Raw genomic sequence first — 17,490 nt, forward strand, 5'->3', positions numbered from 1 at the left:
GCCATAAACCACAGTACCACAAACTCGCGCGCCCCAGCCAGTCACCATCAAACGGAGGAACTTCTGGGAGTCGTGGTGGGCGCTGCTGGAGCGACGCGAGTGCAGAGCTGAAGCAGTGAGTGAATGAGTGAAGAGAGTTAATCAGTTCGTGCCTGGCAAGTAATATAGAATTGTGGGAAATATATACTAGGGTGAGTAACTCCCGCCTTCTCACCAGTGCAGGCATTCATTTCTGGGAAAGTGAAGGAAACGTGAAAGATAAAAAAAAAGTGCGTGTTGTGCTTATATAAAGTGAATTCTGACTTCTCCGTTCATACTCACGACACCGGTGACTTCTCTGTCACGTAAGTACTCTACACCAAAGTGAGCCGAGGTAATGAATACAATATTAAAATGTGAGGGTGAATTCTAAATGTCATAGTAATGGCATGCTTCCTGGAGAGAGAGAGAGAGGCGCGCGCTGCCTCAATACTGACTATGATTACATTGACTAAACCTGCGCGGGCGCGTATGTGTGTGTGCATGTGTGTGTGTGTGTGTGTGTGTGTGTGTGTGTGTGTGTGTGTGTGTGTGTGTGTGTTGTAGGAATGATTCATAATGCATCAGTATCTAATAATGATTACACACACACACACACACACACACACACACACACAACATGATATGGTCACATTAGGTTAAACTCTAGATTACATTTTCACAATTTCTTTCGTCATCGAGCGTCGGAAATAGATATCAGGTTTCATTAAGTTTACGGTAGACGGTCACTGTTTTTCTCTTAAAAATATTAGCAGTGGTGTTCCTCAGGGTTCTGTGCTGTCACCCACTCTCTTCCTATTATTCATCAATGATTTTCTAAACAAACTTCTTGTCCTATCCACTCCTACGCTGATGATACCACTCTGCACTTTTCACGTCTTTTCATAGACGTCTAACCCTTCAGGAAGTAAACAGTTCACGCAGGGAAGCCACAAAACGCCTGATTTCTGATTTCCCTGAAATTACTGATTGAGGCAGAAGAAACTTGGTATTGTTCAATGCCTCAAAAACTTTATTCCTCCGTCTATCAACTCGACACAACCTTCCAGACAACTATCCCCTCTTCTTCAATGACACTTAACTGTCCACCTCTTATACACTGAATATCTTCGGTCTGTCCTTTACTTATAATCTAAACTGGAAACTTTACATCTCATCTCTAGCTAAAACAGCTTCTATGAAGTTAGGTGTTCTGAGACGTCTCCGCCAGTTTTTCTTACCCCCACCCCCACAGCTGCTGCTAACTTTGCACAAGGGCCTTATCCGTCCATGTATGGAGTGTGCTTCACATGTCTGGAGGGGTTCCACTCATACCGCTCTTTTAGACAGGGTGGAATCAAAAGCTTTTCGTCTCATCAACTCCTCTTTTTTAATTGACTGTCTTCGGCCTCTTTCTCATCGCTGCAGTGTTGCATCTCTAGCTATTTTCTACCGCTATTTTCATACTAACTGTTCTTCTGGTCTTGTTAACTGCATGCATGCCCTCCTCCCGCGGCCTCGCTGCACAAAACTTTCTTTTTTCCCTCACCCCTATTCTGTCCACCTCTCTAATGCAAGAGTTAACCAGTATTCTCAATCATTTATCCCTTTCTCTGGTAAACTCTGGAACTCCCTGCCTGCTTCTCCCTTGCCTGCCACCTTCCTGTGACTTGAATTCCTTCTAGAGGGAAGTTTCAAGACACTTATCCTTCAATTTTTGACTACCGCTTCGGACCGTATTAGGGGACCGGCATCTCAGTGGGCTTTTTTTTTTATTGAATTTTGTTGCCCTTGGCCGGTGGCCCTCCTACATTAAAAAAAAAAAAAAAAAAAATCAATCAAATAAATAAATAAACATATATATATATATATATATATATATATATATATATATATATATATATATATATATATATATATATATATATATATATATATATATATATATATATATATATATATATATATATATATATATACTATCGTTTTATTTTACGTACAGCAATTCTTCATTTAAGAATTTCAATGATCAGTATTTTGAGATTTTTGTTTTTAACAAGGAACTCTTTCTTAAATCATTATTAAAAGGAGATGAAGAAAAAAAAAAAAAAAAAAAAAAGCTCAAACGGAAGATGTGTTTATTCCGGGAAACGTTCCCGCAGGAGGCGCGCGCCAACCTGGCTGTGGTGGGAGCCCCGGGCCACCCCCATTTTAACGTCAGGAGGAGTGAGACGTGGTGGTGGTGTGTGCTGCTGGGGACTGTACTTGACTTAGAGGAAGTGAATGTGAAAGCATATGCATGTTAAAAGAATCTATAAATACTGATGACACAGCAAGCGAATATAATGTTTGTTTACATCGGCATAATTTTTGTTGTTATAAGGTTCACTCTCTTTAACTACTCACCAGCAGAAGTCTTCGTGTGTCATGCTGACTAGCATAAATTGTTATTCCTTGATTTCAGATGTCATCCGAGAGGCACGACAGAGGTTTCCACAGAAATCACCATCCCCCCAGTGGGCCAGGCCCTGTTTCGTCACAATGGAGCGAAAGGCACTACCAAGGTTACCAGACTCCACACATCAGCCCAGAGACAACTTCATCTCAACAATACTACACACAAGATCCACGCTGGGGCAGCGGCGCGCAAGTGAATGTTGAGCCGCACCGCGTCCCAGCAGGTCCCGAGCGGCGGAGGGAACAAGAGCGGCGACGCGTGCGTGCTCATCCACAGCCACACGGGGACAGCTATTGGACAGAACACCTTAGGTATTCAGAAAATGGTGAAGGCTCAGAGTATTTTTGCGGCAGAACGTCCCTGCCTAGGGTTGCACGGGGAGGCGATTTAGGTGTGAATCAAGGCTATGCACCAGCCAATGAAAGCCATCCCGTTCCCTTGAGCCAGAGGAACGGATCAGATGTCAGCATGGGAAGGCGAGATGAGCATGCATGGTCGTGGGCCGTAAGAGATGAGCATAACGATAGGGGAGCCTACCGGGAGGAGCAGCAAGGCCCCAGCAGGGAGTCCAGCAGGGTGTACTATTCCTCCGGACACCGGGGGACAGTTAAGGACCAGCAAGGTGACAGTCACCAGCCACATTATGAGGAAGAGGTTTATTACAGGGCGCCTCGGAGACATGAAAACGAGCTTCAGGGATCGCCGTCGGAATGGGAAGAAGACATTCAGAACATGTTGCCATCACAGGTCGATCTTCATAAAGGTAAACTTGGCCTCCGCAGGATTCAGTACAAATCATACAAGTGTGGTAAGTCGTGTTCTTGAATTCCTATATGTAAGAAGGGACTTACAAGTAATACTGAGAAGCAGACAAACAAACAGATAGACCAAAACACAACACCGACAAAGACAGAAACACGGGCAATAACAGAGGGGGTAAAGTACTTCAAACAACGTTTTATTTTCTATAATGCACAGGTACTCTTCGCTTTCGTGGGAGTGTCCGCGGCCGCAGGGCTTCCCACGGCAATCGTGTACACGCCTGGGAGGAGCAGGAACCTGAGGACGAGCGTGAGGAAGCACCTGGTTCTTGTCACTAATTTGCTGCCTAGTACATTACTTATGTCTCATAATCATTCCTGGACTCCAGTGCAGTACACCTTTAGTTTAACTGAATGGGAATGACACTAGGGTAGATGACGCTTTCATGATGATGGATCTTAAAGTAGTACAAAGGAAATGCATTACATTCAGCTTCTTGGCGTGTCTTCCTCAGCCATGGCGGAGGCCGAAATGCTGGAAGCGCTCGACTCTCTGCGAGACCAGCCGTGGGCACTACACCTGCGCAGGGAAACCAAAAACCGACTCAGTGCAAAGCTGGTACGTCAAAGGACTTTTCAGTAAGGAAGGTTCTGTGAAAGTGATCTCTTACAATAACGCTGTCTGTGACTATATTACTATTAAGGGTAACGAAAATTTATCCCGCCAATATGTTAACAAGTTCAAAACAAACCTCTTATATTATGTTATCTTTACTATAGTCATTAACGAGGTTAGAACGATACTCTGTCACTTCCTTTCCCTTCCCCCACTCAAGCATGTGGTTTGAATCCGCCCTTGTTACCCATGGACACACACACACACACACACACACACACACACACAGCACGAGCATAGCTCTTTTCCCATAAAGCACAACTAGGTAAATACACACACACACACACACACACACACACACACACACACACACACACACACACACACACACACACACACACACATAAACAAACATGAGGCAACCGACACACAGGCAGTTGTCTCTTCCTCAGGCCAATACCGAAGTGAAGTGGTACTCGACGCAGCCCGTAGCCAAGGCGGTGAGGAAGGGCGGAAGCTCTCTGGCCAGGGTCCTCCAGGCTAACTACGTAAGACACACTCCTCTCTTTAGTTGTTCCATAATCGAATGGATTAAATTCTATAAGAGAGGGATTATTAGATACACAGATAGACAAATAAATGAATAGATAAATATGCAAACAAATGAATAAATAAATAAATGGAAGAGCCAAATGAAGAAAGACATAAGAAAATAGCATAAGTAAACATAAAGAATAATGACAGCATTTAACACTTCAAACAGACAGTATACATAATAATCCAGCGTAGGAAGTCCTTGTGTGATGTGTCTGTTAATTCTCTTTCGAAAGTGTGCTTAGTTAGAGGAAGGGAATTTCAATATTTTCTTCCCACCACCTCTTCGCTTGTACGTGCATCACTCACCGCCACTCACCAGAAAATCACCAACACCATTCCCACCACCACCACCGCAATCACCATCATCATCATCACTCCCCAACCATCATCACCACCACTACCATCACTCCTTCACCATCATCATTACTACCATCACTTCCCCACCATCACCCCCTCCCCCTCAATTAGAGTATTTTGAAAGTGAAGGAGGTGCGGCGCAAAAGTGTTTCAGAATTTTTGTCCACAACTTCACGTCGCTCCTCAGATATGGCGCAACGTCCTCAAACGCATCGAGGGGAGGTTTGGGTCCAGCGTCTATGCGTTTTTCAATTTTCTGCGAGCCATGATCCAGCTGAACCTAGTGCTCAGCCTGGTGGTGGTGGGCGGCGTGGTGGTGCCCTCCATCCTGCTGGCCGGCGACCCTGGCCTACAGGAGTGGGGATGGATGGCAATTGACAACTCTACTGGCAATCATGATCCTTGCCTCGACTTCCAGCTGGAGGCAAACGAGAAGGTGAACAAAGCAACACGTTCTCTTGCTCCCCATCATTAGAGTATTATGAAGGCTGAGATCAGAACACAAGTTTTTTTCTTCTTTCTCTGTGTTTTAATGCACATTTTTTTACTCACGGTCTGTTTCGTCTTTTTTTTTCTTTCCTTTTCTTTCTTTTTGTTTTATTACAGCAATTCATTTACTTTATTTATTTATTTGTTTATTCATGTATTTCTATATCATATTTTATTTTATTTACTTATTCATTTACTATAATTTAGTCATTTTTTATCTATTATTTTTCCTTTTGATGCTTCAACTGCCACGTCTCATTATATTCTTTCCTCTCCCTTACAGTTCCTGATTTGCAACGAGAACTATACCAAGAACCTCAAGGAGATTGAACAAAACCACGAACTAAGCTTCATAAAGTTAGTTCAAGATTTCCTGCAGGGCACCGGCTTATTTGAGTGGACGTTCCTTTTCGCGGGTCGCTACCCTGCCTCGGCTGGCGACAGCAGTTACCTGGCCAGCCTCGCATACCTCCTGTCGGTCTTCACTGCTTACTTCATCTCCTTTGTTTTCGTCGTGTACTTCGTGGCAAAATTCTTCCGCCAGATACCTCTACGATTGAGAGAGAAGTCCACGACCTTTGCCAACATCGTTTTCACCGGCTGGGACTTCACAGTGCGGGGGGCTGAGGCGGCCCGGACGGTGCACATCTGTATCACGGGAGAGGTGAAGACGGCTTTTGACGATAACCAGTTCCTTCAAAGAAAATTACGTCGTACAAAGCGGGAGTACGTTACTCTTTTCCTCACCCGAGCATGCGTGAACGTTTTGGTTGCCGGTCTCATCATCGGAGGCTGGGTGGGCATCTACTTCCTCGTGGATATATCCCAGAAAAACATCGACGGAGACTCATATGAAACATTTTTTTGGGAGTACGCTCCGACTGTCACTGTGGCAGCCTTCAACTTTTTGTACCCCTTGTTGTTCACTTTTGTGGTGCAATACGAACACTACCGTGGCCACACCGAGCTTCTTGTCACTCTCATTCGCAGTGTTTTCGTCAGACTAACATCCCTGGTTGTTCTTATTTCCACAAAACTCATCGTGATATCTCAGGAGTCACGAAACTGTGATCCCGAAGACCCTTACATCTGCTGGGAGACGCACCTCGGCCAGCAGGTTTACTCAGTCTTCGTCCTGGACGCCATCCTGCAGTGCGGTATGACCTTTGTGGTGGACGTCACCCGCAAAGCACTTGGCCGCTTCAACAGTCCTTTACTGAAGACACTGAGTCAAATAGAGTTCTTTGTTCCCGGCCACGTGTTGGACGTCGTATACCTTCAGTGCATTTGTTGGCTAAGCATCATTCACGCTCCGGTATTGTTCATTGTATGCTCGCTTTACTTTTGCCTTCTCTTTTTCTTGAAGTTGTTCACCGTATCAGTCACATGTGTTCCAGCGACGCGAGTGTTCCGCGCCTCCCGCTCTTCCGCCATGTTCATGACTATCTTGTGCCTCGCCTTTCTGCTGTGTCTTGTCCCCAACGGCATGGCGCTGCTCTATCTGCGTCCCTCGCTCGCCTGCTCGCCCTTCAGAGGACTCGACTACAGCTGGCAGGTGCTTACCTACTACATCTGCGGGCTGACCGGCTCCACCTACTGGATCAGGTATATGAACCTTATACTGGCGTGGAGTTAACTTTTCCTTGATTGCTGAGACAGATGCGAGGGGAAGGGAGGATGGTTGTACTCTGACAGCAAATATATTGTAGTTGTGAAAAATTTTGTCATTAAGTAAGTTACGGTTGATTGATTGCATAGGTACTATTTAAACAAATGTACATCATTGCATTATGATTTTGTATACACGTATTTGTATTTATTGTTCTGTCTTTAGAAGGCGGTAGAGTACATAATGTTAAGATTATTACTTTCATTACATGAGTTCACGTCATGTGAGATAAACATCTTATGATAGCTTAATGAAGATTATTGGCGTGCTCTCGACAGGTGGGTGGTGTTCGCCGTGGACGAGGCAGTGGTGGTGGGAGCGCTGATAGTGATCGTTCTGTTGCTCCTCGTCTACTACCTCTCCCTCGTCAGTGTCCGCAACGCCCTCATCAGAAGGCTGGAGAAGAAGCTCAAGCTTACATCCAATGACAAGGTTTTCCTCATGAACCAACAAGAGCAACAACGAATTCCTGCTCCTGGCCAGATGTGAAGCATCTGCTCGTGTTCTTTTACGTGTTCCTTTCAGATGAGCGTTTCACCTTCAAATTAGTGTTCAGCAGTCTGTTCAATATCCTTTTTTATCTGTCAGTGTGCTGTCGCTGCTGGCTTGACTGGCGTTATAATTAGCATTGGTTGTGTCGTGGAAGGCGTGAGAGCTGTGCAGCGTAATGAATACCACAATCCCGTGAACCTTTGATTAAAAAATCGGCAATGATTTTTTCATGTTACCAATCACTTAATCAGATTTCGCTGTGATTCACCTGTAGCGTCTTGCGGGTAATGAGGACTGGGTGGTGGAAAAAAAACGTCGTGCATCACCAGTTTGTTCCGCGAGGGACTTGTCTATGGAATTATGGAATTTTCAAGCTAGTCTACCATATTGTCTTTTTATGCTGTTCGGTAGTTAAACATGCCCTTCTGGCCCGCTAATCAGGACAAGGCGGCATGGTTTTAAGCAGCACCGACACACTGCGGAAGGCCGCATTACTGTGCTGGAGAACGCCGCCAAGACGTGCCAGCCACAGGTATTGGTTGGCATCACTTCAGCGCAATTTTCATACGAGCCCCAAGCCAAGAACCCCCGGACACATCCAGACATATCATACTTCATTCGTTCCAACCCGAGATGTGAGGATACACGTGCCGCCGGTGAGATTTGATCAAGGCAGTACTATGAATGAACTTGAGGTGTAATAATAATAATAATAATAATAATAATAATAATGATAATAATAATAATAATAATAAAAATAATATTTGTAGGAATATTTACCAAGAAAATCATACATATGAAGGCACACATATTATATAACATACAATACATGTAACTTACAATAAAAAACACCTCCCTAAAAGACCATAAAAGAAAAAGAAAATAATACAAAATAAAAGTATGAAAAAATAAGATAGATAAATAACTGAATCTAATATTATCACTGCGCAAATTTGACACGTGAACTGAGTAGCCTGCGGTGCTGTGGTGTGTGGTGGTGTGTGGTGGTTTCGTTGGAGTTTGGACCAGAAACTCGTTAGCGTGGAGTGTTTGTAGCGGGGTGTTCTGCATCCCACACTTTGCAATATTTCTAGTAATGAATTCCTTCAATGTGCATCCCTTCCTTAAAAACTGTAGAAGTCATTTAGTAATATGTTTGTCTGTAATGGTTGACATCAAGCTTTTTTCCCAAAATTTTAAAGTAAGTTCCTCTCGTCTTGCAAACTGTTTGTGTATTTAACATTAATAAGACTGATTCATATTTGCTGTAAGGACGATTCTGAAGCAGCGGTGTGTGTGTGTGTGTGTGTGTGTGTGTGTGTGTGTACCTTTTACTTCTACCTCTCCTCCCACAATTAAACTTTATTTTTATTTTTATTATCATTATTATTATTTATTATTTATTATTATTATTATTATTATTATTATTATTATTATTATTATTATTATTATTATTATTATTTATTTATTTATTTATTTACTTATTTTATTTATTTATTTATTTTTTTATGGAACTCATGTAGGGACACAGAGAATCAGGTGTCAAGTTTTACCCCGCCGACTGGACGCTGATCGGTCAATTTAACTGTAAGGTTATACATATTAGAGAATAATGTGTGTGTGTGTGTTTGTGTGTGTGTGTGTGTGTGTGTGTGTGTGTGCAATAATGGTGGCAAAAATATCAACAACAACAACAACAACAACAACAACAAGGATAAGAACAAGAAGAAAAGAACAGAAAAACAATAACAAGAAAAGGAGAAGAGATGAAGAAGAAGAAGAAGAAGAAGAAGAAGAAGTAGAAGAAGAAAGAGTTTACTGGTGTAACTATATAGAGAGGAATGAATATTGCAGTACAGTAAAGACGCGCATATTCCTTAAAACTGATCTTTTCTCGAGGTAATGATGACGTCCACTCCGCATCACGAGTTGTGAACTGAATCATGTATCATGTATCCAAGTAGCCGATATCAGCACAAGTAAAACACGCCCTGGTCGAGATTTTTGAAAAAAAAAAAATAATAATAATAATGATAATAATAATAATAATAATAATAACAATAATACTAATAATAATAATAATAATAATAATAATAATAATTATCATTATAATGATAATAGCAATAATAACAATGTTTCATTCAGCTGTGCCTCTCGTTTATCCCTTCTCACAATAGCACGTCACTGAACTGCAAGCGTCAGTAATGGTTATTCCATGGAGAAACGTTTTCCTCAACTTGGCAAGATAAAATTTGTAACATGAGGAATAGAGCGTCGTGAAATTAATCCATGTTAGGAAGCAAGACCTGCCTTTCACTGCAGTACTGGGTGCAGTCTCCCGCCATACCTGTCCAGGCCATGCCATGCAGCACTGGAGGGTTCCTGACAACTTTCCAGACACATAAAACATTTTGGGCAGCAAATTGTTGACCTGCCATGTGGATCAATACAAGATCATATACACAGATCAGTCACTCCTGGACAGTTACCAGCTAAAACAATCCAGAAATTATCATTCAGAATAATATAATCAATAGTTTCAATTTACTGTGGACATCAGAAAACAAAACTAATATATAAATAATTCTTTATTGTTGGATATAACCACATATACAAAAATCAAAGACTACACTACCACTTCCTTTGTTAAGGTAAACCTGTGATCCTTTGGTTTCTGCAATTTTGTTGTAACACTAAAGGCATTAATAAATTGCAAAATCAGATTTCTTTGCTGAAAATAATTGCACTGGCTAAAAATACTGGCTTGACAAGTTTTTGTGTCAGCTTTGTACCTGAACACCGCCTACTTGCTGTGCTCTGTCTTATGACTGGTTGATACTGTAATGTCTATTTCCCCAATTATTTACTTCTGATTTTCAATGACAGCAAATGTATTTTTCTATGACTTGCATCAAACTTCTACGGAAGAGTAACCTTTGATAATTATTTGAGCACATGAGCATTATATTAACAATTCCAGGAAAAGAGGAGAGCAAAACACATGGAGAAAGATTGCGTCATACACAAGAAAGAAATGTGTTGTACTAATTAATCAATTAATACTTATAACCTATATTACTAGCAATGATAATGATCAAGTGATAAATAATATATATTTTCAGTTCTACAATAACTGTAACACTACATACTTGGAGCACTTCCATGATTCAGCCCCAGTCACACTGTATGACACAACAGCACACACTAGTTTACATAACCCCAAAAGGGTTGACTTCCATGAAACAGCCACTGCTGTAGCCAACCCCATGCAAACTATCCAAAACTTTCACATATTGGCATGTAAAGAAGGAAGAATATTACATGTGTGGAAACATTCTGCATAAAAAAACACTGCAAGTATTGTCATTAATTACACATATGTTCTTATAGTTATTAATAAATTACATCACTTAGGGATCAAAGCAAAGAACAAAAGTTGTTGGCCAGATTTAACCATGAAAAAAAGATGATAATAATAATAATAATAATAATAATAATAATAATAATAATAATAATAATAATAATAATAATAATAATAATAAAATAAATAAGTAAAATCATTCAGATAAATGTTCAAATAAACAATGATCAAAAGGACAGAGTTATCAAACATATAAAGTAGTTCACCTCAATATAACAAGAAAACATTTTCCCTGTGCCTTTTTATAACTTTTCCTTCACCTCCTATAGTAATAAGCAATTAATAATCTGGGCACAGTATATATATATATATATATATATATATATATATATATATATATATATATATATATATATATATATATATATATATATATATATATATATATATATATATTTGTGGCAATATGTCACCTACAACATATCTTTTACCAGAACAAGAGCAATCACAGAATTTACATTGACATGGTGTAAAATTTTGATGAAAATCTGCTAATGAGTATAGATTCTTTTGATCTCTGGTGCCCAAGAAGTTATTAATATTCTGATGTACTGTACACATTAGTCTCATTGTAACTATCATACTCCATGTTCCTGCACTGTGGAGGGTCAAAAAGTTGATCCTCAAGTGTGGGCACCAATGTAGAGAGAAAAAAGGCAGTAAATGAGCAACACAATATAAAATCATTTTACAAGAATAACTTAATGCATTGCACTGCTGTAGTAAGATGGTCTTTTTATGCTTCTTAGAATGCTTCCTTGCATCAAACTTTATTAAAAAAAATTTTCAGCTTACCTGTTATTTTATAATATAAATTATCTTTGTGTATCTTGGTCTGATATTTAATTATTTCTAATGCACCATTCAACACCAAATTTCTTAGAATTTGTTATTCTCTTGTTTGAGAAAAACTATGTACAGTACACTATGGAGAATCACTCAAACTGAGGCAATATTTTGGAATACACAGTTAACACATAAAAGACTGTCTATGCCTGCAAATGTTGAGCATCAAATTGCTCATGAGAGATCAAAGCATGTGATACATCAACAGTCTGTGCCTTCATTTTAACACTAGAATAGCCACTTGATAAAGAAAAATAGTTGCCTCACTTTTTATTTGTAATGCAATAGAACGGTCAATCTAGCATCTAATGGAACACAAAACTTACTTCTTCCTATTTTCACCTCAAACAATCATATTACAAACCTTTTCTGTAAGCACAATGATGCATGGTGACTAATAAAGTTGGAAACAACGCAACTCTGTGAAATACATATTGTAATTTAAAATATTTTTACTATTAACTTTCAAGTTCTGCAAGTGTTTGGTCTTGATAAGCTCTGCTATCGTGAATGAAAATCAAAACAGCAATGTATACCAGTCAGTCTTGTTTTTCAAGTAGAAGATAATATAGTGCAGCAACAAAATTTGTTCACAAATTATCACAATTTCATATCCACACACAAGAAAATAAAACAGTGAATAAAATGAAGAACTAAAGTATTAGGGCATTAAATGTATCTTTTTGAAGGAGAAAAGGTATTCTACCACTACTGAAGAGAAACACACTACACAATAATTAGTTACTGCAAAACAAAGGTATCTGATGATTACCTTTTGTCTTCCAAATTCTTCTACTCTGTCTTTAAAACTTCCTAATGATTTTTAAATGCTTTATTAAAAAAAGCTGTCTTACTTATGTCACTTAAGTAATAATGACTTTTCTTAGAAATTTGTGGTATGAAAATCACACAATTACTATTTCTCTCTAAACATGACAAATTGTAAAAATAAATAAAAAAAAATAAATACAAAAATAAAGAAAAGTAAAACAAATTAATCTACTCCTTGATATGCCTGTGTCCTGCCATCTTATCTTGTACCTATGTGTGGCAAAAATATTCATATATAAGGACATGTCTTGTCAATTTATTCATGCAGGTGTGCCTTGCTAGATTACCCATGAACCTGTGCTATGCTAAAGTTGCATGATGCCCTTCCAGTGACCTGAACCTTTCAGCCACACTAACTAACAGGAGATTAAATATCCAATTTTAGCAGTATGTTGTGACTGAAAACAAACAAATATATGAATATGATAATAATAATAATAATAATAATAATAATAATAATTAATAATAATAATAACAATTATAATAATAATAAGCTTTAGGGGCTCATAACGTGTGATGAGTGCAACTCGTCAGTAAGCACATCACTTTCTAGTGGAATGTGCACAAGATGCATCCCTACTCTTATGATAAGCACCACACATTAGGTATTATGTCATGACACATTCCATATTCTAACACAATACTACCAATTAATTAATGTACTTCACCACAAACTATCTGGAGAGCCAACCCACATACCTGGGAAATGACCACTGCTTGTGTTGAAAATATCTTTTGACCTTAAGCACTCAAAGATCACTAACTTAAAAGTGAAATAAACCACTGATGCATGTGCAATTTGACTGCTATAGATCTTCATCTTATAATAATTATAATGATAACAATACTATTAGCCCCAATAGCATCTAAGTGTAGCAAACACACCATGGAAGGATACAGATAAGCTGGGAGAGAGAGAGAGAGAGAGAGAGAGAGAGAGAGAGAGAGAGAGAGAGAGAGAGAGAGAGAGAGAGAGAGAGAGAGAGAGAGAGAGAGAGAGAGAGAGAGAGAGAGAGAGAGAGAGAGAGAGAATCATAATGGAAGTGTTTTGAATTCTAACAATTTTTAAACTTCTGGGTACTGGCAAAGTGCAAAAATAATCTGAGTAAGATGTAAAGAAAACTTTGATAGATCTGTAAAAGAACTATATATTCTTGATCATGTTACTTAAACAGGTGATGCTAGTGACCACATTTTATATTTTAAAGCTGTCAATTATATGTAATTTTAGCAGGGTAACTTTTCTCTTTTGTCATACAACTTTAGGTTACACATCTATAATCAAGCTCCTTATAGCACTGGACATAAACATGTGAGATCAGGTGGGGATACAGCCAATGAACTGACATTCTGCTAAAATCATCAAACTTTCATGTCTCTGAAATGTCTTTATATTTTGCTGCTCAATTTTGTCTTTACATATTTGTTATTTAACAGCAAATCTAACAAATAAAATAAAATGACATGCCACTCAAGTTGGTGAAAACAATGCACAGCCTTACTCTGTAAATGCTGCACTTAGTAAAGAAAAGCCACAGTGGCAACATTTAGCTAAGTATATAGTACAAAACTTTTAGATACCTGAAAAATTACAAGCTCTTTCTGGAGTTGTTGACATATAAAGTTGTCATTCCCAGTTCCAACAGGATAATCCTTGCAATAAGTACTTTACTTGAAACTTAATACTAGTACCTGTGCTGTTCTCGTGAGTAAGTTAGGTGACAACTATAATGAAATTACAAATCCTTATGATCAATATTGTTATGCAGAACAGCTGAACATGGGAAACCAAATATTGGCCAACTTTCTTATCAAGACATCCCTGTAAGTATAAGGCATAATGTACAATGACTTTGAGATGAACATACTGCCAGCTCATAACAGTATGTAAGTTGTGCCACCATCTTCATCTTTAACCAGAGAGAGGGAAACATCACTTCATAACATTCAACAAGCTGTGGGAAGTATTAATTGTGCTAAACCTCAAGAGAAAAGGACCTGCATTTGATCTATGATAGTTGAGGCAAGTTTCCATATGTATGACAGACATGAGAAGCCCTCTGATTTCCATCTTATGGACAAACTAACTGCTGCTTCATTTGAATTAAGGAAAGCAGAATGACTTTTGTTGTCCAGTAGGCACAAGGAAATCTGTCTCAACTATTATAGGTGGTGCATGCTTTTTACCAAACATCTGAATTTGCTTTTACTAAACTATTAGTGTGTCTTACTACACCTTTTATGCTGCTAGAAGTGAGCTAATGTTTGATCTCCCACATCCTGTTGTTGTTTATAATAAAGGTCACAAAGATTTATACTCCCAAAATATTCAAATCACATAACAAGCACACACATGCGTAAAACTGACAGTATGAGTCTATTTTTACAGATTCAAGAAAAAATTACAAGATGTCACTTACTACATACTTTTACCATCCCAGTGTATATGAAACAAAAATATATATATTAATATATCTTCAATTTCTTAGGCCATATATTTTCTACTTCAATTCATGTATTTATTTATTTTTTCCTATTGTAGAAGCCTGAGAATGTTCATCTAGTTACCATTTAAAGACCTAGGATTTACAAAATAAAACTATCAAAAGCTCTGTACCATTAATATAGGATGAAATCACAAAATGACAGATGAATACTGCCTAGCCTCCCAGATTATATTCTGTGATAATGCATGTATGAAATGCAAATGCTTGAAGTGAAATTTACATGAAATAACTAATAATAATTCCACTATGTGTAATAATGGCTGGAAAGGCCAATACTATACCTTGATCTTACTAAACAAAGCTTTAGATGTTTTGAAATGACTAAGAGCCTCTCCAAACTAAAATCCCAAAGTTCTCTCCAAAATAAAACCCCCTTAGTTAAGGCATCGTATTACACAATTACTGAATGTCCAACTTAATTCGTTTTCTCTGTTTGACTCTATGGCCAACAGTATCGTCAACAAAATCACAGTTATCACTCTCCTCATCACTTGAACGACGCTTCTGAGTGCTGTTCTCAGACTCCTCAGCATTATCATTTTTGTACTGACACGAGACTGACAGATCCTCGGCACACTCCTGATTGGCATCCCAGAGATGCTGCATGTCATGAGAGGCAGCACATGAATGGAAGGCAGACTGAGATTGAGATGTGTTGAGAGGAAGGGACTTTGTGGGTACAAGAGAGGCAGACAAATTAGGGGTTGAGGCTTGGTCACTGTGAGAAGAGGCCATCGTCTGTGAAGTGGTGGTTGGGGGTAATGATGCAGTTTCAGGCTGAGACACATGTGCTGGGTTACTGTTATGAGGTGGATGAGAGGAAGCTCGGGAGGCAGTTTTGCCTTGAAATTCAGGCATGCCCTGTGATGAAACACATGCCTGAGAAGTGGAGATACTTTGATAAGGAGCTTGGAGTTTCAAGGTAGTGGCCTGTGGCTTTCTTAAAGATTCTGACACTGGCTTGATTGAGCTTGGACAAAAGGGATCAAAAACATAATCAAGATTCCTCACTGAGTCCCTAACTGCATGCCACCTGTCTTGAACCTCATTGTGGGAGTGAAGACCAGCATGTTCCCTCTTCTCTGCACTCTCTGGAACTGCTGCTGTTGAGAGAGGAATATAAACCATGGACTCCTCTCCTCCCTGCACCATGTTGCCAGCCTGTAACTGTTGGCTGGGCCCATCACCCATTGACTGACCACAGCTGTAGCACACCTGAGCTGGGGACTTGGACCGCCAGTACTGTAGCTCAGTCTTGCATTTGTTCAGTTCCTGAATAAATTACACAGTATTACACAACTGTTCACTTGTTTGTAAAATAAAACAGTATGAAAAAGGAGATTTTGGCAAGCCACATTCTCAACCTCTTGAGATGAGCAAACAAGTAAATATTATATATGGATTTAAAGTCTAAAAAGACAAAACAAATATTCTAGGGAAATGAAATTCATACACAAATTAATGATGGAGATGAACAGAGAGCTGCTGTGAATGAATAATGTAAGTGATCTTAGAACTTCTACAAGAGGCTACAGCTTATCAGATCAAATGAAGAAGAAAATAAGAAAATTATGGTACAGTAAGGACAAGTTAGTTCTGCTGTCAAGACCTGATGCTGAACTACTGATCCTCACACTGGACAGTGAGGACTGATTCTCTGCCCTTAGGGACCTCAAGGTTAAGATGTGATTTTAAGTTATTCATTGGGCATAGACTACTCAGATTGTGTGTGTGGGCATCTGGTGTTGGATTCCTCAAAAGAAAATAGCCATAATAAAAGAGTCTCCATTTATGTAGTCCTGCCCTTGTATTTCCTTCTTGTATGCTCTGTTCCTTTCAAAATATTCTCTCACATACTCTTGCACACTATTTCCTAAATTAAATTCTTGCACCTACCACATTTTACATCTATCTATCCATATAACAAGCTGGCAATCCCATGGGGTGGCCCAGACAAAGCACCACACACTCATACCAATATTCATTCTTAGACATGTTGACCTTTGGTGGAAAGGTCTTGTGGACCATCCTACTACATCTCCCAGGAACTTAGGCATAGCACAGCTGACCACAGTCTTCCACAGCAAAATACACTGGTTTATCCCTACCTCTTCATAATGAGACCATTTCCTTATTCCAAACATACTTCAATCCTTAGACCACAGCAGATGCAGGATACTTCCTACAGAATGACCTGCACTCTAATTGGGTCCATATGCCAGTTGGGCACAAAATGCACTCACATCCCCTCCCAGTGGTTGACAAGACTGCATAATTTTTCAAGCACTCACCACTGTTGCTCTCCATTCACCTCAATCAAGTACAATCTTGCTTGGTGCAGTCATTTTCTCTCATCTAACATACTGATGTAAGTCTCTCATCATATCATTCTGATACTCTATGTCAGTAAACCATCTTAGCAAGCTGC

The 17,490-nt window shown here is 39.3% G+C and overlaps 2 protein-coding genes across 3 annotated transcripts in view; one reads left to right on the plus strand and one right to left on the minus strand.

The window, feature by feature from the left end:
- LOC135102346 (transmembrane channel-like protein 7) lies at positions 1–11,008 on the plus strand. Of its 2 annotated transcripts, none has more exons than XM_064007443.1 (8): positions 1–115; positions 2,483–3,239; positions 3,455–3,547; positions 3,753–3,856; positions 4,306–4,401; positions 4,995–5,243; positions 5,580–6,901; positions 7,244–11,008. In XM_064007443.1, exons 2-8 carry the CDS (start codon positions 2,483–2,485, stop codon positions 7,452–7,454), a joined length of 2,832 nt encoding a protein of 943 aa, XP_063863513.1. In that variant the 5' UTR covers positions 1–115; the 3' UTR covers positions 7,455–11,008. The 2 variants fall into 2 exon arrangements, with proteins under 2 accessions (XP_063863513.1, XP_063863514.1); XM_064007444.1 differs by lacking the exon at positions 1–115 and adding an exon at positions 132–344.
- LOC135102347 (uncharacterized) overlaps positions 10,031–17,490 on the minus strand; it is a 20,518-nt gene continuing 13,058 nt past the window's right edge. Inside the window, exon 8 of the mRNA XM_064007445.1 lies at positions 10,031–16,334. Within this exon, the coding sequence (XP_063863515.1) occupies positions 15,462–16,334 (873 nt within the window). The 3' untranslated portion in view covers positions 10,031–15,461. The remainder of the gene's footprint in view (positions 16,335–17,490) is intronic.

The sequence above is a fragment of the Scylla paramamosain genome, chromosome 7, assembly GCF_035594125.1.
Source record: "Scylla paramamosain isolate STU-SP2022 chromosome 7, ASM3559412v1, whole genome shotgun sequence".
NCBI lineage: Eukaryota > Metazoa > Arthropoda > Malacostraca > Decapoda > Portunidae > Scylla > Scylla paramamosain.

Excerpts from the sequence above, each read along its gene's own strand:
- LOC135102346 (XM_064007443.1), top strand. The coding sequence starts at position 2,483 with ATGTCATCCGAGAGGCACGACAGAGGTTTCCACAGAAATCACCATCCC. Across the intron at positions 4,402-4,994 it reads GGGTCCTCCAGGCTAACTAC|ATATGGCGCAACGTCCTCAA; the intron begins GTAAGACACACT and ends GTCGCTCCTCAG. Across the intron at positions 5,244-5,579 it reads AGCTGGAGGCAAACGAGAAG|TTCCTGATTTGCAACGAGAA; the intron begins GTGAACAAAGCA and ends TCTCCCTTACAG.